The sequence below is a fragment of the Manduca sexta genome, chromosome 12 (genome assembly GCF_014839805.1).
Source record: "Manduca sexta isolate Smith_Timp_Sample1 chromosome 12, JHU_Msex_v1.0, whole genome shotgun sequence".
In the NCBI taxonomy this organism is placed as follows: Eukaryota; Metazoa; Arthropoda; class Insecta; order Lepidoptera; family Sphingidae; genus Manduca; species Manduca sexta.
The window spans coordinates 9,425,527-9,448,614 of NC_051126.1; the positions used below are offsets into that span (position 1 = coordinate 9,425,527).

Genomic DNA, 23,088 nt, shown 5'->3' on the forward strand with positions numbered 1-23,088 from the left:
AGTAATTTCTCCCGTTTTCCCAACTTTTCCCTTCACTGCTCTGCTCCTATTATTCATGTACAGAATTGACCTCTCTACAGATTTATTATAAGTATAGAGTATAGATTACGTTTATTTCTTAAGTAAATATAAGAGCTACCTATTTATGTACTTACTTATGTATCATTATTTCTCGCCAGTTGCCAGTAATAACATAACATACCACAACTATTCTAAACGTACCCGCATACACTCAACTAAAGCATAGGCGTAGTTAGAGAAAGTGGTCCACCAGACTACTCCTGGCTTCTAAGCCAGTCTACTACTACAACTATTAATATAACATGCAAAATTATCAAAGCTGTAATAATTATATAAAGATAATATGAATATAGTTTTTTAGTTTTTCGGATACAAGTCCTCGCTGGTAATAATTCTAGCAACGCTCATGCCACTACATCCTACAAAAATCAATATTACCTAATACGTGTTTACCTAAATAATATCGTATTTATTACACATCCAATACAGAGCGCTTTTTACTTCTTGTTTTTAAATGCGAACGCGATGGTACCGTTTCGCGCTTTACTCATATTGTCTGCACGCGGCTGCCATGAATAATATGAACGTTTTCCAAATAAACCTTACAAATTATAACCTTGGCACATTTCGCGATAATTATTTAAACTGGTCGAGTTAAGTATTGGGGTGGTGTAGTTCAGAACGTATTTGTGATGTTCCTGGTATGGGCTGCATGGCGAGTTCACAAAGAACCAACGAGCCAACGGCATCTACTGTGAGTAACTATGTTTTTAAACCAACTTTTTAGATTCTTATGAACATATCAGATTTAATTCTTAAGGTGGTTTTGATACAGTCGACGCGTTGATTGATAAATAGCTAGAGTTTTAATAAATCATTGGCTGGCGTCTTACAGAACTGTTGTCAAATCCCAAGTGCTTAATATCTACTTCTCAACAGACACCTTGGCAGGAGATGTCAAGTGGTAAGGGTGAGACGGTGGTGGCAGCACTCGCCAGGCTTGATAGCGAGATCACTGCTAGCGAGAAGTCTTACCCGGCGGCGAGATTGGCTGTGGTTACTGCAGAGCTTGAGATCATTCAACAGGTTATTAATCATATACATAATCCTATAATTCTTGCTAAGTTTTTAACATTAAAATAATTTGTGTGATGTGGGTTTAAGGACTTTTGGTCCAGTGTTTCGTTAACTAAGTAACCGATATACGAATCCAATATCCAACCCAATAAGAATTGGAACCTGAAATTTTCTCGAGTTGGATTTAATTCTGATTCCGGATGTTAATGCAGCTTTTAGAATCTAATAAATAATATCATCCAATCAATAGATGAGTTATGTGGGTCTCCGGATAAAAAAATCGGTACTTATAATTTTTAAGTTGTACAATAATAATCATTTTATTTGAATGACGAAAGTTAATTAAATAATCTGTTTTCAAGGAAATCAACTCATTTGAGGAGACTACGAGCCCAGTGATTAAAGATAGCTATGCAAAAACTTTACATCAGGTATAATATTGTAGTATTAAATGTAAACTGATTAACAGTCATTTGGGTCAAAGATTGATGGCATTCTTATACTCTTGTATTTCGTGTTTAGATCTTTGTGGCTTTGGATTTGTACAGAAGACCGATGTTGGCTTCCGAAAATGAAGATTTTGTTGCCAACGTTAACCGAAAGGTATGTTAAATATACTGTACATTTTGCATGTATGCTATACATGTTGACTATAAATTCATAGAAGTTTTGGATTTGTTAAAAGCATACTTAATTTGCTGATATTTTTAGGAAATGCGTCGTTTAGAACTTAGTTGGTTGCGCACGCGCTTCGCGGAGTTACAGCGTGAGCGTCGAGCATTGCACTCACAGATACTGGGAATACGTTCTTTGTACGCTCAAATGCATCAATTGCTTGGTAATTAATTCATGTTGATAGAAAACTTATTATCATCTTCGAAAAATAAACAAAGTAACGAAGTGAAAATCGCTTAAAATACTTACGTTGTTTCTTTTAAGCGCCGTTTCTATAATGAAGAAAAATATTATGAGGTACTAAAGTAGCACACAGCAACGTTTAAACATTGCCATTTATAACATTATTATTTGAATTAAAAAATATATATGTTTTTGTTACTAAAATACAAAACACTATTTATTAATAATGTCACGTATTTATATCGCCCTGTATGTATGCCGTCTGTAGACAGCCTGTGGGGAAACAACCAGCGTCCTGGAACACCTTTAGAAAATTCGTTGATGAAGGCTATAGCTCTACGTGATGCCTTGGCCTCAGTAAGTGCAAAATTACGAGCAGCTGCAGAGTACGCCCATGCAGCTGTCAAGGCTTTGGACGATGCGATACCCGCATGGAAACTTACACCCATTGGCAAGTAAGCATTTGATAGTTGTTTATTATGGATTTTTAAGGATTATTTGATTAAGTTTGTCAATTATCGCTAGCTTTAACTGTAAAACAAAACCTTGTGTAGAAACTAGAAACCTACGTAGGTACTTAAGAATTCGAAGCTATATAAATTCTGAATTTTGCCAACCTACTCTAGGCTATCGTAGTGAGCTAAGGCCTAATCCCTCTCAGTAGTAGAGGAGGCCCGTGCCCAGCTGTGGGACAGTATATTATACAGAGCTGACATTATTATTATATTAGCTGCCCTGACAGACGTTGTCCTGTTTTAACTATGTATGCACGCGCGCATTTTGTCGATCGCTGACAGTTATTTCAAACCACTGATAGTTATGTAAAATTAATATTGTCGTTAAGTTTTCTTAAATTTTCTAATTTTCCGCGCAATTTTTTGATTTTTTTTCTTTCATGAGAACCTTCTCCTGACAATAATAAACATAACAAAAAAAAGTGATATCGGTCCAGCCGTTCACGCGTGATGGCGTGACCAAGTGAAATAGGGATTCATTTTTAGGGATTTATTTTTTTCTATCTAGAAAAAAATAAATCCCTAAAAAAAGTTAGGTAGAATTGATTTGATTACACCTTTTTTATTATATAAAAAATAACGTCTTTAATTTTGAGGAGTGGTTGGGAGCGCACGTCGGCATGCGCAGACGCATGTCGGCTGCTGGTGCAGGCGCGGTGCTTGGAGCGCAGCGCTCGGCGTGTGCTGTCCGCGTCGGCCGCCCCACGCGCCGCTCGCACGCTGCGACTTGCGTTAGATTACGCCTTCACAGATCTCATGCATGATCATAAGTACGTGATGTTCATGATTGTTCTCTGAATATACCGCTTTTCCAGATAACAGACGATAGATGATAATCCATCTCCTGCTAATAGAAGATGATTTATCAATTTCCAAACATGTCCCATGCAGTTAACCTACGCAAGAATGATCCACATGTTAGTGGGGAAATCCATTCTGACGCGGTTCCCAAATGATGATCATAAATACCTACAGCGTTATTTGAATTGGAAATCAAGCACGCGACCTTTCAGCTTTTTCTTGCTTTATCTGGCACATCTTTTATCTTGAATTTAATTTTAGAAATATCAGTTCATTAAACACAAATCGTTTTTAGGTATCAAAGAGCAACGGAAATATTTCAGCAATTTAAGTCTGCTTTGGCTGAGCTCATCGAAGCAGTCCACCAAGTTAGTACTTATATTCAAATTAACGCAACTTATTAAAAAAAAAGAGTCTGAAAAATACCATTATTAGATGTTTCCATTATTAAAGTAGCTTATATCTTAGTCCAAGACATGGTCTACCTAAGTGCCAAATTTTATCTATATCCGTTTAGTTGTTTTGGAGTCTCTTTCTAATCAATCATACAAACATGTTCATAAATATTCGCATCTATCTATACTATTATATAAAGCTGAAGAGTTTGTTTGTTTGTTTGTTTGTTTGTTTGAACGCGCTAATCTCAGGAACTACTGGTCCAAACTGAAAAATTCTTTTTGCGTTGGATAGCCCTATGTTCGTGGAGTGCTATAGGCTATATATCATCACGCTTTACCCAATAGGAGCGGAGCAGTAATGCCTAATCTCAGGAACTATCGGTCTGAACTGAAAAATTCTTTTTGCGTTGGATAGCCCTTTGTTTGTGGAGTGCTATAGGCTATTTATCATCACGCTATACCCAATAGGAGCAGAGCAGTAACGGCTAATCTCAGAAACTAGGAGTTTGAACTGAATAATTCTTTTTGTGTTGGATACCCCCTTTGTTCCTGGAATGCTATAGGCTATATATATCAACACGCTATGCCCAATAGGAGCGGAACAGTAATCGCTAATCTCAGGAACTACCGGTTCGAACTGAAGAAATATTTTTGTGTTGGATAGCCCTTTGTTCCTGGAGTGCTATAGGTTATATATCGTCATGCTATGACCAATAGGAGCGGAGCAGTAATGAAACATGACGCAAAAACGGGGACAATTTATTAGTTTTGAGAGCTTCTGTTGCGTGCGCTGCGTAAACGGTTAAAGTTATGCAACAATAATGTATGACGGGATTGTTCCTCTTAAAAAGTTCTACAAAAATATATTATAAAACAAAGTCCCCCGCTGCATCGGTCTGCCCGAACGTGTTAAACTCAAAAACTACCCAACGTATTAGGATAAAATTTGGTATGGAGACAGTTTAAGACCCTGGGAAGAACATAGGCTCCCGGGAAAATATATAGCGTGACTTTTATAACGGAAAACCCGAAAAACTTTATAACGCGGGCGGAGCCGCGGGCAAAAGCTAGTTTATAATAAAAGTCATATAAGATGAATATCGACATTGGTACTATTGATAAGTAAGTATACTTTTTGATAATATGAATGACGCATTATGGATGTCAAGTAAATCTGACAAAAGTCAGAAATTCTAATCAAAAAGCATTCAAATTTGATTCAAATACTTAAATACGCGAAACAAAGAGCTATTACAACACTACGCAAAATATATGTAATACCAAAAGAAAATGATGAAGTTATTTTCGAAAATATTGCGGGGTTATAAAATATTTAAACACGATAGTATATTAGTACGAGGACAAGCTACTCAAGAGGTGGACATATTTATCAACGGTAAACCAGTTAAAGTACCGAGTTACTTTACTGCACTACAAGCTTTACGCCGAGAGAAAGTGACCGTACCATCATTTTGTTACCATGAAAGGTTGTCCATCGCGGGTAACTGTCGTATGTGTTTAATCGAACTGGAAGGCATGCCGAAACCTCAAATTGCATGTGCCATGCCGGTATCGAAGAACATGAAGATACGCACAAATTCCCAAATGACACTAAAAGCTCAGGAAGGAGTTTTAGAATTTCTGCTCATCAATCATCCCCTCGACTGTCCAATTTGTGATCAAGGGGGCGAATGTGACCTTCAAGATTTGTCAATGAGGTTTGGTAACGACCGCTCCAGGTTCACGGACTTACATTTCCAAGGGAAGAGGGCCTCCGAAAATAAAGATTTGGGACCTCTTATCCGTACCGAAATGACTCGTTGCATTCATTGCACTAGATGTATTAGATTCGCTTCGCAAGTCTGTGGAATGGATGTACTGGGGACTACAGGACGTGGTAATGATATGCTTGTAGGGACATACGTTGACAAAATGTTTCTTTCCGAATTGTCCGGGAATATTATAGATTTATGCCCAGTAGGTGCTCTAACTGCTATACCGTATATGTTTAAAGCCAGACCTTGGGAGGTGAAGAGAACTAATTCTATTGATGTTACTGATGCAACTGGCACGAATATAGAAGTGAATCATAGGTTTGATAGAGTTTTACGGGTGCTACCTCGTGAACATGATGAAATTAACCAAGAATGGGTGTCAGATAAAGGGCGGTGGGCAATAGACTCTCTTGAAATGCAGAGACTTGTAACGCCTATGCAAAGAGTTGGGGCTAATCTTTGTCCTTTAGATTGGGACACTGCACTTAAAATTGCTGTAGATTTAATTAAATCTCCTTGTCCGTCTAATATAATGGCTATAGCGGGGCCACACTGTAATGTTGAAACTTTGGTAACCGCTAAAGATTTTTTAAATATGCTCGGATCAGAACATACTTATGTGGAGCGGGGTCTGTACTATACGGCATCGGGGGTTGATATTAGAGCAGGTTATTCATTGAATATAAATATGAAAGATATATCCAAGGCAGATAAAATTTTGCTAGTTGGTACAAACCCTCGATTTGAAGCACCAGTATTGAACGCTTGGATACGTCAAGCCTATTTAGGCAACGATTGCGATATTTACGTGATTGGACCTAAATGTGAATTTAATTACTATGTTAACTATTTAGGCAATGATATACAGGCTTTAGCAATGGTTCATGATGTTCTATGTGGTGCTAAAAGACCCCTTATTTTTGTTGGTGTTTCTCAATTGGAGACTTCACTAGGTGGGCAAATTATGTCAATCTTATCAAGAGTGGCATCATCTCTTAGTTGTAGTGATTGGGCAGTTTTACATGTGTTAACGCGAGAGGCTAGTTTCGCGGGAGCCTTGGAAGCAGGATGGAAACCAGGAGCATTAGCGGCCTTACAACAATGTAATCCAGCTGTATTGATATCACTAGGCGCGGATGAAATATTTTATGATTGGTGTCCGCCTCCAACATGTAATCTCATATACATAGGGTTTCAAGGAGACCGTGGTGCTGAATATGCGACTGTTATATTGCCAGGAAGTGCTTACACCGAAGCTGGTGGTATATATTTGAACATGGAGTGCCGATCTCAATATGCCATGCCAGCCGTTACTCCACCAGGAGATGCGCGCCGCGACTGGAAAATAGTTCGAGTACTCGCTGAGTATGCTGGAATTAAACTTCTGTATAATGACCAAGAATCCTTGAATTCAAGACTTGGGCAGATTAGTCCTAATTTTATCTGCCTGGGGAATTATCAACCAAAACTGTTTGCCGAATTAATTGTTGACTTGCTACATCCTGGATGTTGCCCTGGAGGATCCATGGACGTGGATATGAAGAGACTGTGCGAGTATTACTGCTCTGATGTTTTTACCTATAATTCTAAAACTATGATTAAAGCGCAAAAGGCTGCTGGAGAACTCTTGTCGTCGGACTACGGCATTATTTAGTTACATTATTTAGTGTTGTTTATTATTTTGTAGCCATATTATTTAACCGCCATTTTAATTAGTCTTTATTCTAAATAAACTTTCTCTTTGAGTCCAGACATAAGCATTTACAGGTTTTATGATGACGATGAATTTAATATAATTATTTATTACAAATAATCAGTTTTAGTTGCTTTTCTCGATTTAGGTATTTTAAGAAAGTATTTCCTAAATTGAATTACGAAGCGAATAAAATTTATTTCATTTACTTATAAAACGATCAATCGACACCTTCGCTTTCTTTGAGAATGATTAGATTGCAGAATGTTCCTAAAGAACAAGCCTACAAGAACATTGTCACTGCACACATCATTGTACAGTACATTACGTACCACTTATAGAATTGTTTCTGGGAATTAACAGTTATAAGTGTGTAAAAACTGGGCGTTCAATCTAATATGTAGCGGCCGTTTTTAATAAATGATACCAATCTAGTCTTCGATCCGTTCTTTGAATGAACTAACCGAAATATGTTTGTAAAAAAACTTTGTTGTTTCGTTCATTTTTGCGATAAAAACAGGATTGCGATTGTTTACGATTGGAAACGGCGATTAGCCTCATGCTTTTTCTTTCGGTTAAATAGTAATGCTTTTCATAGACAGACAAGTGTATGTCTTACAATATTATCATCAGAGTAATGTTTTTATGTAACATATAAACTGTTTTCCATTCCTTTAGGTTTTATTAAACAATATAGAGAACCTAGCTGTGGCAGAGAAAGATGTTGCTAAATGGAAGCGGGACCTGCAGGCTGCTCGAGTGAATGCTATCGTACAGAAAGGCCTGGCGGAGTTACGATATGAAGCCAAAGCTTTGACCAGTTTACAAATGAATGTAAACATTGTCCAATAGTATCAGTTTCAAACTTCGAACAACTATACCACGTTAGACCTATAAAATTTTAACAAACATTTTATAGATTGAATTTTTGTAATGCCAATTTAAAAATACATGGTATAGATGTTTCTTGTGTAGTATAAGCACATTACAGAGGAAAATTGAATAAATTATGTTGTTAAATAAAAATCATGTATATAAAAACACAATCAAATTTTATTATATATCAAATATTGTATTGTCTAACACGATCCCTTAACTATAATGTTTCACACCAATATAGAATCTTAATGGTATAATGGTAAGATTACAAATACTTTGGGCCAAGAAAATACAGACAGATCAAAGATTAAAGTGTCGTTAGTAAAGTATAGATTTAGTTAATACTGAAGAAACTATATTATAATCGGATAACATATTGTTTTGATAGTTTACATAATACGTAGTAACTTATGTTAGTAACGTCAATATTGTCATGAAGGAACAAGAAGTAGCCAAGGATGATACATATTTACGAACACAAATGTAGGAAGTGCACGAGAAAGATACAACAAAACAAATAAACTATAAACAAATGTAGCAGATGACATCGATTTATAATATCATAGAGATAAGCGCAGAGACAGAACAGGGAAAGGAAAAAGGAAGCGCACGGGAAAGAAGTCGATGAGACGTAGAACACACTCACATTATAAATACTTAGATACTTCACAATACATGGGCTTAAATGCAAAATCTACAAAAAATGTTATATACGATTATTATCTCAAAACGGTATGATCAGTTAATAATAGATCTTATAAGCTATTCATAATAGGTAGGTTTTTGTGCGCCAAAGCTCTACTTGTAGATGTTTCAAGCGCTGTCACATTTCCGCAAATGACTCCGTCCGAGTTATGATAGGATGTGGATCATTTACGCTTCATTATAAACACTGATATGTGGCATGATGTGTCACGTCTTATTTGGTCACTAGAGCGCCGAGCTCCGAATCTACATACGGCAGTTCTCAGTCGTTCTCATACCATCGACTTAGCTAAAATTTGTCAGTAAAAATAAATATTTGATAATACTCAAACCGACTTAATATAAATTGTGCAAGAACTTATTATTTTAGTCTTTGGAACGTAATCTAAACCGTATAAATTAATCGTTTAAAGCATACAATACACATAACATATATGTACCAAATTTATTTGTGGTTACATTTCTAACACCAATTGGATCTGTTTTGTTAACTGGGAGTTAACATGCAAGCAGCATATCAAATGGGATGGGTTTATGTTTTCACACCGCCGCTACCTATTGTTTCTCCGTTCGAAACTCTACACCACAGCTATTCTCTAAATTACATCAATCCATCCATTACTTGACTAGAAAGCTACGTAAGTAGCCGACACTAGTATTGTTGCTTAATCGAATATTGTCAATCGAAAGCCCAACCACAACTGCGGCTTGTTGTTCAGCGTGGAAAAGTTATAAAAACCTTCTAAAAGCGTAATTTTATATACGTAGTAAAAACATGGAAGCACTCCTGCGGACAGACTCTTTGCTGACTATAAATTTCATTCAATTTATTCTAATATCTTTGTAACCGGCAACAGTTGCGCTGATACAGTAGCATGTTAGGAATTTTAAACGCCATTCAATATTCAGACATAAAATGCAAATTAAATGCACTTTGTAACTTATTGAATAAACGATTCAAACATTACTTAAACGATAGATGTTACACATCAACTTAGCTCTTTGGTACATTATATGGATATAAACATAACGTTAAAGATATCTTAAATTTAAACAAAGAAATCAACAAATGTAACATGAGATTATAACAAAACTAGAAGATACACAATGATGAGAGACAGAGCCTGTGGTTACCGTTACCGCGGAATCAATGGGTATGTCGTAGATTTCGGTGAATCGTGCTTAAACTTTGGTGACGGTCTTCAGTTTCCTACTTCTCAGGCATCTAAAATCAACAAAATATGTTATTAATGTAATGTAAAAAAAATAAAAATATATTTGAATGTTTTTATACCGAAATATTTTTTAACACCTCTTTTTTTGCGGACAAAAAGCTGATTATGACTGAGTTTTATGATAAAGAATAAGTCAATACAAAGACAATAAAATCAACATGGGCTACCTGAGGAATCCTCGATACAACATAAATGCTCCATACAGGCTGAGAACAATTGTAGCGGTCCACACCACTGCTAGTACCGAGCTGCTGCCCTCTGAAAACAAAAAAAATAATACCTATATGAAAATTGTTAACTAAAAAAATAAAATTGCAAATGTTTTATATTATGAATGCTTTATGGTACCAAATAGATAATATTTATTTTAAGGAATTCGTTATTGATCAATTTTGCTTAATACACTAGCTTTTGTTCACAGCTTCGCCTGTGTGCAAGATATTTTAGGGATAAAAATCCTGTTATATACTTTCCTAAGATGAAAAGTATCCTATATTATTCTCAAGGTCCCAAGCTATATCCACATCAAATTTCATCGAAATCCGTTCAGTAGTTTTTGAGTTTATTGCTTTTTGATAGTCGCGGGATGGCGGGGGTGACGGGGTAACATTATTTTATAATATGTAAGGATTATTTAATGATTGCCTCACCTATGTATCCATCGTGGTAAACATCGTTGTCAACCCAGGCGCGTCGCGGTTTGTCTTCACGGGTTTCTACCGCCAGCAGGTCCGGGATCTCGTCTGAGTCGTTCGTGCAGTTTGCCCATTCAATAGTCACGTATCTAATTGAGTATTATAAAAAAAAATATATTGCAACTGTTAAAGGGTCCATAAAAATGCTAATTTAATAATATTATTTGAATTGATATTATTATTTGAATTTGATATTATTTGAAACTTATAACACAAACCCCTCCTAAACACGTCTGATGGTGTAATACTGACGAAGGTCTATACAGGCCTAGTTTTAGACTAGTACAATAAGGACTAAAGACATAGTAAGCAGAGGTCTCTTTACCTAGAAGGAGTCCTGCAAGCTCTGCGCGCTGGAACCAACATCTGCCGGGTGCGGGAGCGGGCGCCGCCGCGGCACGGGCCCCACGACCCCCACGGACCCGGCTGGCCTTGTTCCGACTCTTTGCAACCACATTCCACTTCACATGCCTCTTCCTCCTAATAACAATATGCCATCCTCAAGTGCTGATTGCATTAAGTATTTGAAAATATTTCTCGCTTTCTCTTGGGGCATTGCCCATGTTGGATAGTGATAATATAACTTCATTCTAATATTACTTCATTCTACAAAGTAAATTATAACTATTCCTTCATTTATATTATTAAATATCGTGACTGCTTTCTAATTCCGAAGAGCTGCTCACTTTGTTTTAGTTTTTGCATACTAAGAAAATTATATGTATCTAAGGAAACGAATGGTTAAGCAGTTATATTTATACCTGATAGTACATGGGCGGTGCTATAATTCGCCCGGGCAACACCGTGGCGCAGCGCCACGGCTCCAGATACGCGTCAGTTGGGGGTTCGTCTCCCACGCTGGTCAGTTCACATCTGGCATGGGACACCTTTACTCCCCAACCGCATACGCCGTCCGCTTCATCCCCTGATGACGTCTGTGAGAATAATGTAGCGAGATTTATAGTTGTATACAGACATCATAATTTTAAAATATTAGAACCTTAATAACATGGACCTGAAGATGGCAACCGAGCGAGGGTCTGGCGACGAGTCTGAGACAAGGCTCACGAGGGCACGGCGCGCGCTGCTCCGTGGGCGGACACGCGCGGCCCGGCCACACCGCCGCCGTCAGGTGTTGTCTGAACAGTTACAATAAAATAGTAATAAGTAAATATAAATAAAATGCAGAGTTCAAATTTAAAACTTGAATTTTTTGTAAACGAATTATTTATGGAGTGCACAGAATTAAAATATTATGAAGTATGATTTTTTTCTAATTAACCGCTACCCTGAAAAACCTTACGTTGGTATACACCTAGGTGTGGACAGTCGGCGGCGAGTATGCTAAATATATAAAAAAGAGTTCTTGAACTAATAAGCACTCTACAAACAAAAGCATAAGTGCAATAAAGTACCAGAGAGACGGTATCGAAAAAAATCATTCAATTTATGTTTACACGAGTTTGATAGCGACGTCGACCACTATCCTTTACCAACTTATAGTCATATTATATGAGTGACCTGGTACGGCGCATGTGCCGGGCGGCGGATGTGTCGCCGCAGGAGCACGCGGACGCGTCCCACGCGCCCCACTCGCCCAGTTCGCAGTCAACGCCGCATGGCACGTAGCACCACGACTCCTTTGCTTCCGTCGACGTCGTGTTCTGCCGCGAAAAGATTCATGACTTGTCTACTTTATTCAGATATAAACTTAAATTATGATAGAGTTCGTGGTAGGTTCCCGTAAGCTGTTACATAATGAATTAATGAGATTTAAAAAGAAAAGTAGATGTATGCCCGGCTTATGTTGCAAATAGAGACATGTTGAATTTGCGAGTCTTCGTAAAGTTTGATGTAACTTTGATTCATTACTTACAGGACAGAAAGAATCATTGACAAAAACTCCATCGCTACGTAAACATCGCACTGCTCTCTTCTTGGTGCCTTCACCACATGGTGATCCGCCTGTAGGAAAAAAAATAGTCATAAATCATGGTAGCTTTAAAAATGAAAATTTTATTTTAGAATGACGACAATAAAAAATACCTAGGGGCTGACAATCGTCCCAGGGAGCAACGTGCCAGGAGTATCCATGTGGAGAGCAAGGTTCTGCGGCCACCAGATGCGGGCATTCGGTACCACCTTCCATAGCGCGTCGGAGAACAACACGCGTCCGATCGCGGCGACCACCCCACTTTGTCTGTAGATGAAAAGTCAACACTATGAACTGAGCTTATATATTATGTATTAAGTATGCCTGGTATATGGTATGTAATGACTATATTGTTAAAACTGTACTCGAACATTATAATAATCAACTATGAAAAAAAGACTCTGAGGACCAGGCAGAAGACCAGATATAAATAGAGTGCATAATATAAAGAATTCAGGTGGGTAATTTTATGTTGGTGCTCAATTTGTTATTGATATTGTTGGTGACTGAAGTACCTTGATACCGACTCAAGATTTGAATTGTATTGTTTAAGAATGTCAACTAGCCGTTTGGCGTTCACTTGGAGAGCCTGCGTTTAGCTGTGAACGGTGATAGGCTGATTGGATGATTGAATAAGGTAAGCATTAGTATGACCTGTTCGCAAGGGCTCCACTCGGACCACGAGCTGACGACACAGTCGGCGGGGCAGGGCGCGCGGCACGTCGCCTCGCGCGACGGCGTCTGTCCCGCGCCCGCCGCCTCGCATGTTGCGTCATCCAGCGCGTTGCCCTCCGCGTCTACGCAACTATTACAACATATTTATATTAAAACTTACCACAAACTGAGTAACATTCTCCATTTGAACCAAGTTAATTAATGTTTATTGACAGACATTATTTAACTTTAAAGCCAAAAATACAAAGATTTTTGTTTGTAAAGTTTTGTACAAAAGTATAATAACTAACTAGAAAGATTTTTGGAGCATAAGACATGTTTAAAGATGAAAAGTATAACACGTAACCAAGCAATAATATTGTTACTTACGTAACAGTTCGGTTGATGATGGCCCGTCCGCATAGGGACCTGGGCGGAGAGCATACGGACCACTCGCTGATTGCCCAGCGCGGCTCGGACACGGCGCAAGTGGCACGCTGTAGAGTCGCGCCGCATTCTCGGCCGCCCGCTGAACCCTCTTCTATTACCTCCCTACATGATTTATTTCAGTTTATAATGGAGTTTATTTGCACATGTGAATATGACATTTTAAATATTTTTTTGCTTTCGAATATTCTTTCAGATATGCTGCGCGGCCTTGTATATAAATACTTACCTTTGAACTACAAAATTAAAAGCATGCATTCCGTAATAAGTATGAAGTTAAAAAGTATTTTAAGCGCAGGCCGCTTTTGACAGGTCTCTCTGGAAATCTTTAGGGAAGGCCTGTGTTTACTGCATGTGGCTGATGATAAAAGTCGTTTTAAAGTTTTATTTAGGTACTAAAATCAGTTCACCTAACATTTAAAGCTGTTAACCAATATTTTTTCCCAAAAAATTTTTTTATTGATCAACAAAAACAAATACCTAACTGAATGAAGAGTAATATGATACCTGGTCCGGAATCGAAAGGCGGCCTTTGAGCCCGGCTCGGAGGCGCATGGTCCCCACTCGCCCCACGCGCCCGCGCTGCAGTCGCGCGCGCATCGCACCGTGCACGCGCCGCGCAGCAGTGACGGGAATTCCGCGTCGTACGTGTACCCGTCCGTAGACGCCTCGCGGACTCGATTCGGACCTAGTGAAAGAGAAATTTAACTTATCGTAATTAGTGAAATACTTGAACAGTTTCGTAGGTAATATGCTAAAAAAGGTTTCCCAAGGCACCTCGCGAGTTCTCTTCAAGCGCAAGGCTCCGTGCACTTACCCAATTTGCGACGCCCTAAGGCTGCTATTGACTTTACCTACTTGTCTTCATAAGTAAATCTTAAAAGGTCGGTTTAAGAAGCTAAAGACTCTTGGCAATATAATCTTATCTAACTCTTTGCTTGGCAACAACTTGGAAAATTAAACACAACGATTTATTTTAGTTTGTAGAGGTTTAATAAAATCAACCGGATAGTATTATGTTTGCATCGCTCACTTGTATCTAAATTTATGACTTGTGTTCATATTAAGCTACGATTAAGATTTAGAAGTAATCAAAAGTTAATATTACGTACCAGTCAGCGGGTGATATTTCTTGCAAAGATCCATTGGCACATCACGGCCACCCACCATGCAGCGCGCGGCTATCAAAGATCTGCCTTCTCCACACTCAAGGCTGCAGTAAAAACAAACTCAATAAAACGTTTACTTATTTAATAAAACAAAAAAATGTAAATAAAATATTGACATACCCCTGAGGTAGAATGCAATCTGAATCCGTCGGTAGCAGCTCCAATGTGACATTTTTGCAAACACAGTTCGGAACATCAGGTTCTGAGGCATCCAAGTATCTGGAAAATATCAATTATTGTAAAACAACTTGATAGTAATCTGAAAAACCGTCTGTTAGTCTGTAGTGTGTGAGAAATGAATCGCATAAAACACAGCTGCTGTAGACAGTTTAATCACATTAATATAAGCTAGCTCAACTGTGGCGGTACGGCTACTATCTCCTAGTCTACCGATAAATAGCAAATATACTTATATTTCGTGCGTATTTTATTTACGTATCTCATACTTCGTGGTCACGTACAATCAGAAACTCACTGTGTTACTTACTACTCATTAAAGCTTTACCTCAGTGGATCAGCGCAGATAATGTTGCAAGTCAATTGCTCCATGTGGTCACAGGAGACCTGGCACGACGCCACGCTCTGCGGTACCAGCTGGCCTGCACATGCGCCAGCTTCTACACGATGTGAGTCTGAACCGCACCAGATGCCTGCAATTTATTTGGTTCGAGATTTACGTAGTATGTATTGGTATATCTACCCTTGCAGTTGCACGTCAGACTGAAATCTCTCGATTCTAGAAGGGGAACTGGCATTCTCGTTATAAGTTTAGTTGTGGAAGGGGGATTGTAAAGTCATGAATTATTTATCAGTGTCAGTAGATTCATAATACATCTTATTAATTACTACGGTGAAATTACTAAACCCAACCAATTGGCATATATAATTGTTTGGAGGTATAATAATTAGATATTGAAAATAATCTTCTTTTTAACATATCCGGATCGCGAGCAGTTCGTAGGTTTAACGTGGGTCGTTCAAAGTGTTGTGTACACTATATGATACTTACTGCGCGCCCTGTACCCCACGCCGCATCTATCTCCCGGCGGCATACGACAGGTGCTCCACTCCCCAGCGACCCACGTGACGTCACGGGAGCGGCACGACCGCGGCACAGGGCACTCGCGCGTCTCCTGCTTCGGTCCGCAGCTGGGACCACCAGTTACAACCCGCAAACGAATTTGTTTGCCGGGATCTAAACAAACAACCCATGTTTTTTTTTTCATATTTTCACCTTTTTCACTCTCAATTGCTATATGTAGTATTTTTGTCAAGTTGTTTTTTCTTAACAAATTGTAAAAGTAATTTGAACTAAATCCAAAACCCTATCCTGATAAGACAAACAACACAACCATTTCAAAAAGTACTTGTACTTTGGATATTCATATTGTTATATCACTCACTCGCCTATTCATCAGCATATTTTACTATAATGTACAAATTATTATGTACTTTACTAACATGTGGTTTAAGTTAAGAACTGAATACTATTAACCTGGCAGGGGTCAAGTAAAATTGAGTTATTATAAAAGTTATCCCTTACCACATGTATTAGGACAAGGCGACCAAGGCATCCAGGCTTCTACCTTGCATCCTTTCCGACATCTAATTGTACATCCGCGGCGGGAAGCCGGCCGGCGAAGAGGAGCACACCTGGAGAATAATAATAATATTATTATTGTTTATACTAGAAGTATATTTGCTAGACTTGGAACATTAGGTATAATTTGGGGAAGTATCATCGAGTGCGTGAGAATAAAAAAACGTATTTTTAAAAGGCACATAAAATTCTACAAATGCGTACGCGACTGTGTACGTCGCGCTTATCATTGTATAATATTATGATGTTTATTTGCTTACAATGCTTCTCGTACAACATCGGCGTTGTTTTGCACGCACATAACATCTCTAACCATTTCGCCCTCCTCAATACAAGGCTCGTCTTCATCACTTCCGTTGATAGCTTCTCCGTCCTAGAATGTTATAGATAGTAATAAATAGAAGTATGAAAAGAGTAATTAAAAAAATAAAAATTTCTAATGAAATTGGTAAGCACCGCCAATTCAGTGTAGTTGGTTACAGGAATGTAATCCTGCTGCCGCCGGTGGCACGGGCCCCACGGGGTCGCCAGCCACGAGTACGTCGCGCATGCGTGGTTGTTGCATGTCTCGTTTTGGACTAACTGATCTTCGGTGGGACAGGGAAAACCATCTGAAATGTAGTGTGTAATTTTAATAGGTGTCAATAATGTTCGTACAAAAATGAAATTTTAGAATCGATTTATGCTAAAAAGTTGAAGATATATATTATACTATAATGCACTTAAATTTCAATAATCGCCGGTGATTATTGTCTAGTTTTACAACTCACTGGGAGAAGCATGCGCTAAGATATGTCGGCGTCGAGTTCTAGTAGGTCGTGGATGAGCAGACGAAGCGCAGGACGCTGAGCATGGAGACCAAGGGCCCCACGACGATACCACACAGTCTGCCGCGCACGCGATGCGGCAACGCTCGCTACGAGCCGGCGCAGCAGAGCCGCTGCACCATGCACGCTGGGCTTCCTTCTGTTTCATATAAATGTAGTATGTTACCAACCTATAATTTACACCATGTAAAGATGTTTTTGCTATTGCATGATTTACATGGTTTTTAATAATTAACATTCATTATACTATTAATTATTACTGCATATCATTGTTATCGTCTTTCTTTCTTACTCCATCATGTCCGACACATCGTAGCTCTCGGCTGCGCTTTCCGGGCCCACAGATAGTATGAGCATAGCTGAGGACACAAGGGCTCCACGGTGTCGCCTTCCAGGAAGCGCAACGAGGTGTGCTACAGGTCCGCTTCTCTTCCAGGGGTGGACACGGGGCTCCGCCGCCCGATGCTGCTGAGATGACGCGGCGTCGGCGAACGCTGTATCCTAACATAAGAGTGCAAAAGAAAGGCCTTGTATTTGCCTTGTTAAAAAAAAATGTTTGACAAACCTACTTATCCTTTTCTATTTATAAATGTTAACATATTTTTATTAGCCAGGAATTTATCATTGTCTCAGGAGAAATTCGTATCAATAATGTTAAGTACTTTAACAGGAATAAACAACTTTCGAATTCAGTCGGAATGTGTACAAGGAAAATACGTAAATTCACTCTCCTAAATTTCCCTAAAGAGATCTTTAGACCGTATTTTCGTATCAAACACTTACCATATGAAGTTTAATCAAATCAACGTGTTACGAAAAAAATAAAATGTTTTTATGAAGTATCTATTTGAGAACAATCGCTTCACATTATGAAAGCGTATGAAAGTAGTTAATATGTTTTTAGTTTGCAATTGGCAATGAAACATTGTTACTAATCTGAAATCGATGAGTTCCTTCTTGAAAATCCTCCGAGGAAAGGATTCGTGGTTAATATTGATTCACTGCAATCGATTTATATAAGTGTACAAGTTACATAGCGCATACCAATAGTCGTAAGCTGTTGCACTGGGAACAGAGGACAGCCGTCCGTTGGTTGGCATGCACCCCACTCACTCCATTCGCCTACTTCGCAATCTCGTGGACAGGGCACCTTGAATATATTATAATTTACAAAAAACGCCTCTCAGAGCGAACATGTTCGGGAACAAATTTGATTATTGGGTGTGGCGATAGATTTTTTATACATTTAAAATTTATTTAGTGTACTTTGATAACATAAGGTTTTACGTAGCCTGTACAAAAAAAAATGGTTTGGAACTGTCCTCTTGAAGTAGTATTAGTGATTGTTATATCTATATATTAAACCTCAAAGGAATATATATCCCGAACAAAATAAAAAACTATGAAGATATAGGTACCTCGCACGGTTGTACCAAAGTTGGCATGACCACATGTGCACATTGTGTGGGATGGAGGGTCCGGCCGTCAGCGCGCACGCACGTCGCCTCCCGCCGCTGCACGCCGCCCCCGCAGCTCGCTGCGTTCGCATCTCTATCATCATCCTTCTCATCGTCGTCATCGTCATCATCGTAGATAGCGTCATTGTCATCAGCATCGTCGTCTTCATCGGTAACTGCTAGGGTATAAGTTAAGATGGTTGATTTAATAGGAAACTCTTAATAATTTCGATACTAAGTTGTAAAATAGTTTTGTATTTATGTAGGTTTAAAAATATTACTACCTGGTAAAGCAGGAACTGTTGCTTCTGTAGCTACACGACAAGGACCCCATGCTCCAGGAACCCAATGGGCACTTGCTTCTAAAGCTGCTGGCCTCACTTCCTCAACCACATCACATTCCTGACCGCCTCCTAAAATATTACAATATTTATCATACATGAAAAGTGATAGCATCTAAGGGACCACACGAAAAGGAAAGCGAAACACTTTGTAAATTGACCTTGTATTATTATTCTATTTCACAGGGCCACACTTGCTCTGAGTGTGTCATTGTTTGTGTATTGTTTTGCATAGAAACTAGGCACTTTACCTTGGGGCAAGCGTTTAAGTCGTCGCGTGCGGACTAGAGCCCCATCAGTCCTCGGCCGCCATGGTAACCATTCAGCTAACGTGCAGTTCTCGCGAATCACACAAACACGTGTCGTCCCCACATTTGTTATAGCAGTACCACAGAACCTAAGGGAGAATAAATATATAAACCGTTTTGTTTCTAAAAATTTAATTGCTACTTAGAAACAATTTAGAAACGGCAATCTTTCACATTCTCGAAAAGTATATAGAAGTCAAAAGTCACGACGAATCTCGAATACATGGCCATGTTGGCGCGGTAAAATACGAAGAGCTTCTTTCCTAATGATAGTTTCCATTGGTTTTTTACGATCAGCAAGAGCCACATCCACATTGAGCATCTAACTTATAACATACTTTCTTTAAAGCAGTATTAGATCAATATACCATTTGACCCATTTTTCGAGGAGAGTGGCGTAAGAATGCATGATGTGAATTGCGATCAGCCAGTTTGAATTTTAACAAGAAAATAAAAATGTTTCAAACCGGATAGAATGGTGTTTGAATAGTGAGGGCTTTTTAAAACTTTGGTTTGAATTTCTTTGTAAATGTTTTCATTGTACTAGTAGGACAAGGAGGTACACTCTAGAGTGTAGGTACTGATGCCACAATTCTGTGACTATATTAAAGAAAATTGTATTTTGCGTGCTGGATGCTTGTCTCTTTTTAGATATGTCACGTGGATGATCTCTTTCGACCATCTTGTTCTTTATGTCCGACCTTATCTCACTTGTGCAATAATTAGGTGGTATAGAAAAAAGTGCTCCATCAATTTTGGTATTCTCTCGTAAATTATAAATTATGGCATTCATATATACGCACTCCGAATGTAAGCTAGTAATTTAGTATTGATGCTGACATCAGGGCTTGCACGGCGGTCGGATCGATGCATCAGCTAGCACAGCCTTGACATTTCGGTCGTAACTTTAATTACGGTGCATTTTATATAATATGTAACTTGCTAGGGATGGCATACAATAATTATGACTTCAAAATGTTGGAGATACAAAAATAGACGGTTAATTATAGATATGTATGAGGGATACTTCTCTACTGACAAGTTTCCTTGTATTCAGATGTTTGCTGACTTTTATGTCTTCAGTAATCCTCTGTTCACCTTATTTTGAATATGTAATTTTTACATTAAACTTACATAGCTTCAACAAATTGTCCATTCTTGCTGCGGCATTGTACTTGCCGTCTCTGCAGTCCGAGTCGAGGGGTGTGCACGAGGGAGTCCGCCTCAGACCTTAGAGACCTAAATGGGATACTGTAATGTGTAATCATTATTTATTTATAAGTTTCAATATACGGTTATACAGACAGGTATATACATAGCGACATATCAGAGAAATAACATCGAAAAAAGCGTGAGCGAAAATCTGAGTGCCACGTCAAAATAAAGAGTACATAATATAGAATTCACACCACATGCGGAAAACCTCATTACGGAGCCTTTGGAAAAACGGTAAATTTTTCGCAATAAAATATCGCATTTTGAAATGTAAAGAATGGAGCGCGTGCGTACCTTCCAGAGGACCTGACGGCGTGCTCGCCCGGCCCCAGGGGACTGCATTCAGTCCACCGGCCCACATACACCGAGTACTTAGCGTCCTTTGCAGCAGTTTCTGTTGAATAAAATAAATGTTACAAAACATTTTAAATGTTTTTATTGGAAACGGAGTATGTTTAAATACGTACTTTTTCAAATACAACAGTACGTTGGTAAAATCTAGAATGTTTCTTACACTGCATTAAACTGAAACATCGAGTTTTAATAAGAAGGAATTTACAAAAATAAAATAAGATATGTGGTCGGTGAGAGCATACTATGTTGCAACGAATCGATATAATTAAAATATTCAGCACCAATAAGCATGTCCAATACATTTGACACAGGGCAGCCACTCTGCCACTAACGTAGTAGCACTAGACTATTCTAGTGACCTAACCACATTACAACGCCTCTAATTTGGTTCTGTCGCACATGCGATATTGCGGCGCGGCGAGGTCGTGCATTGTGGTCGTAGACAACCCAACGCTTGTTGCAAGGAGTAACCGAGTTCCAACTGAACATATCGCCATTAATATACTAATCAAGCTTTACCTATGGGTTAATTTAGCCATTTGGTAACCAACTCCAATAGCAGAATGTAATTTGTATCATACTTTGTAAAGTCATTCTGCGTTATATATTTTGAATTTGTGTGTCTACATAATATGTTTTTATGTTCATCAGCGGAATATTTGAACTTTATATAGTTATATATAAAAAAGTTTTAAAAAAAATATAAATTTTTCTTTTTGTTAACTGTGGCAAAATTTGAAAGCGCCTTTTAAGATAACATGATTGTACAAAAATCAGATAAATTGAGAGCATAATAACATCCGTAAAATGAATTATATTTTAATGGACAACATTCGCGTAAACGTAAAAAATTTTAACACAGAAAAATTATTATTCCTATTATATTAGTATAGAACAGTAGATACAATACTTTGTTGAAAATAGAAAATTCTAGACTCTACCTATTTCAAAGGATTGCATCAATTCACTTTAACTTTATTTTCTTTGCAGCTGTGACGGTTTATGGTTCTGCCAACAACTCTTAGAATTAAACGTGAACTGAGCGTGTTACGAAAGGAATTGGTTTAATTTGTGCCCGATATGGCGATAGACCTATTACATTGTAGGTCGGAAACGCCTTGACCGAAAATGAGTGCCTTTCTTGCACTCTTGCTTACTCTTTTGGGGATAAAGGCGTGATGTGTGTTTACAAAACAAAGATATTATTAATAAGCCTTCTCTCTGGTGTTGTAATAGTTGGTTAAAAAAATAATAAAACTATATATTCGTTCGGAATATTCCAAATACGATTTAAAAAACTTTAAAACAAAAATATATTGCTGGTAAGTAGAATGAATACCACTAAAAAGAATTAAATAAATAGGCGATACCGAGAAACAAAGGGCGTACATATATTATTATTTATTACTATCGTTATATAAAAATAATTCATAGATAATAATTTAAATTTATAAAATACAAAGAGCTGTTTGTTCAAAACATTTGCGCGTTGTAATTGAATTCCCGGTTCATAGGTAAGGCGGTAAACAAATCGAGCGCCTCCCGAACCTAATTCCATGGAGCCTCCGCACTTAATTAATTAGTGCGAAAACTGCAGGTCCCGCCGTTCACGGCCATTCGAAGCTCCTTGCATCTAATAATATTCAGTACTAAGTTTTAGACGACGTTAATAGTTTTAAATAACGTGGGCATGTATTTCTAGAAAATTTTACGTTATACACGTTGTGTAAACAGACAGATTTCATCTTAATTCCCAGAAATTGTAGAAGTATTTTTAAATGGAAAAATTGATTTGATTTTAACTGTTAAACTCAATAAATCAGGACATGGTACGTATCCAAGTAACGTCGATACTTTTGTTTCCATAAGAATTATACATAAGATATATTAATTGTGCCCTAACTTCATTCCTCCTGTTTAACTTCCATCTCTTTGTATACCGATACACAGTGGCAGATTCGTTTTATTCCAAAGCAAGCGCTAGCGATATGCCCATCAATCGAATGCAGTGGACGTTTCACAATATCTATGCATGAAAAAAAGCCTATCGAATAGATGTTAAAACTTTGAATTCAACTAAAATACGCTTGTGGTAAAAAGTTTGCCATACCGTTTGAAAACAATACGAGCG

General features: G+C 38.2%; 3 protein-coding genes across 4 annotated transcripts in view; 2 read left to right on the plus strand and 1 right to left on the minus strand.

The window, feature by feature from the left end:
* Nucleotides 1–484: 484 nt before the first annotated feature.
* On the plus strand, nucleotides 485–7,999 carry LOC115443657. The gene is made up of 9 exons (XM_030169142.2): nucleotides 485–775; nucleotides 961–1,107; nucleotides 1,461–1,529; nucleotides 1,621–1,701; nucleotides 1,810–1,936; nucleotides 2,225–2,411; nucleotides 3,068–3,241; nucleotides 3,568–3,640; nucleotides 7,817–7,999. Exons 1-9 carry the CDS (start codon nucleotides 725–727, stop codon nucleotides 7,988–7,990), a joined length of 1,083 nt encoding a protein of 360 aa, XP_030025002.1. The 5' UTR covers nucleotides 485–724; the 3' UTR covers nucleotides 7,991–7,999.
* Nucleotides 4,831–7,169, plus strand: LOC115443656 (NADH-ubiquinone oxidoreductase 75 kDa subunit, mitochondrial-like). The gene has a single exon (XM_030169141.2). The coding sequence runs from the start codon at nucleotides 4,961–4,963 to the stop codon at nucleotides 7,097–7,099; it is 2,139 nt and encodes a 712-aa protein (XP_030025001.1). The 5' UTR covers nucleotides 4,831–4,960; the 3' UTR covers nucleotides 7,100–7,169.
* LOC115443655 (thrombospondin type-1 domain-containing protein 7A) overlaps nucleotides 7,115–23,088 on the minus strand; it is a 79,676-nt gene continuing 63,702 nt past the window's right edge. Inside the window, exons 3-29 of one of the 2 annotated variants that reach the window (XM_030169139.2) lie at nucleotides 20,898–20,997; nucleotides 20,523–20,627; nucleotides 19,332–19,477; nucleotides 19,024–19,152; nucleotides 18,701–18,918; nucleotides 18,327–18,432; nucleotides 17,575–17,783; nucleotides 17,226–17,421; nucleotides 16,912–17,066; nucleotides 16,716–16,828; nucleotides 16,399–16,508; nucleotides 15,865–16,050; nucleotides 15,361–15,505; nucleotides 14,976–15,074; nucleotides 14,799–14,899; nucleotides 14,194–14,374; nucleotides 13,630–13,791; nucleotides 13,240–13,390; nucleotides 12,699–12,852; nucleotides 12,529–12,617; nucleotides 12,174–12,316; nucleotides 11,668–11,791; nucleotides 11,414–11,587; nucleotides 10,978–11,132; nucleotides 10,608–10,741; nucleotides 10,125–10,215; nucleotides 7,115–9,947 (exon numbers count right to left, since the gene is read on the minus strand). In XM_030169139.2, the coding sequence (XP_030024999.1) occupies nucleotides 9,905–9,947; nucleotides 10,125–10,215; nucleotides 10,608–10,741; nucleotides 10,978–11,132; nucleotides 11,414–11,587; nucleotides 11,668–11,791; nucleotides 12,174–12,316; nucleotides 12,529–12,617; nucleotides 12,699–12,852; nucleotides 13,240–13,390; nucleotides 13,630–13,791; nucleotides 14,194–14,374; nucleotides 14,799–14,899; nucleotides 14,976–15,074; nucleotides 15,361–15,505; nucleotides 15,865–16,050; nucleotides 16,399–16,508; nucleotides 16,716–16,828; nucleotides 16,912–17,066; nucleotides 17,226–17,421; nucleotides 17,575–17,783; nucleotides 18,327–18,432; nucleotides 18,701–18,918; nucleotides 19,024–19,152; nucleotides 19,332–19,477; nucleotides 20,523–20,627; nucleotides 20,898–20,997 (3,719 nt within the window). In that variant the 3' untranslated portion in view covers nucleotides 7,115–9,904. Of the gene's footprint in view, nucleotides 9,948–10,124; nucleotides 10,216–10,607; nucleotides 10,742–10,977; nucleotides 11,133–11,413; nucleotides 11,588–11,667; nucleotides 11,792–12,173; nucleotides 12,317–12,528; nucleotides 12,618–12,698; nucleotides 12,853–13,239; nucleotides 13,391–13,629; nucleotides 13,792–14,193; nucleotides 14,375–14,798; nucleotides 14,900–14,975; nucleotides 15,075–15,360; nucleotides 15,506–15,864; nucleotides 16,051–16,398; nucleotides 16,509–16,715; nucleotides 16,829–16,911; nucleotides 17,067–17,225; nucleotides 17,422–17,574; nucleotides 17,784–18,326; nucleotides 18,433–18,700; nucleotides 18,919–19,023; nucleotides 19,153–19,331; nucleotides 19,478–20,522; nucleotides 20,640–20,897; nucleotides 20,998–23,088 lie in introns of both variants that reach the window. The other variant, XM_030169137.2, reaches the window with a different exon arrangement.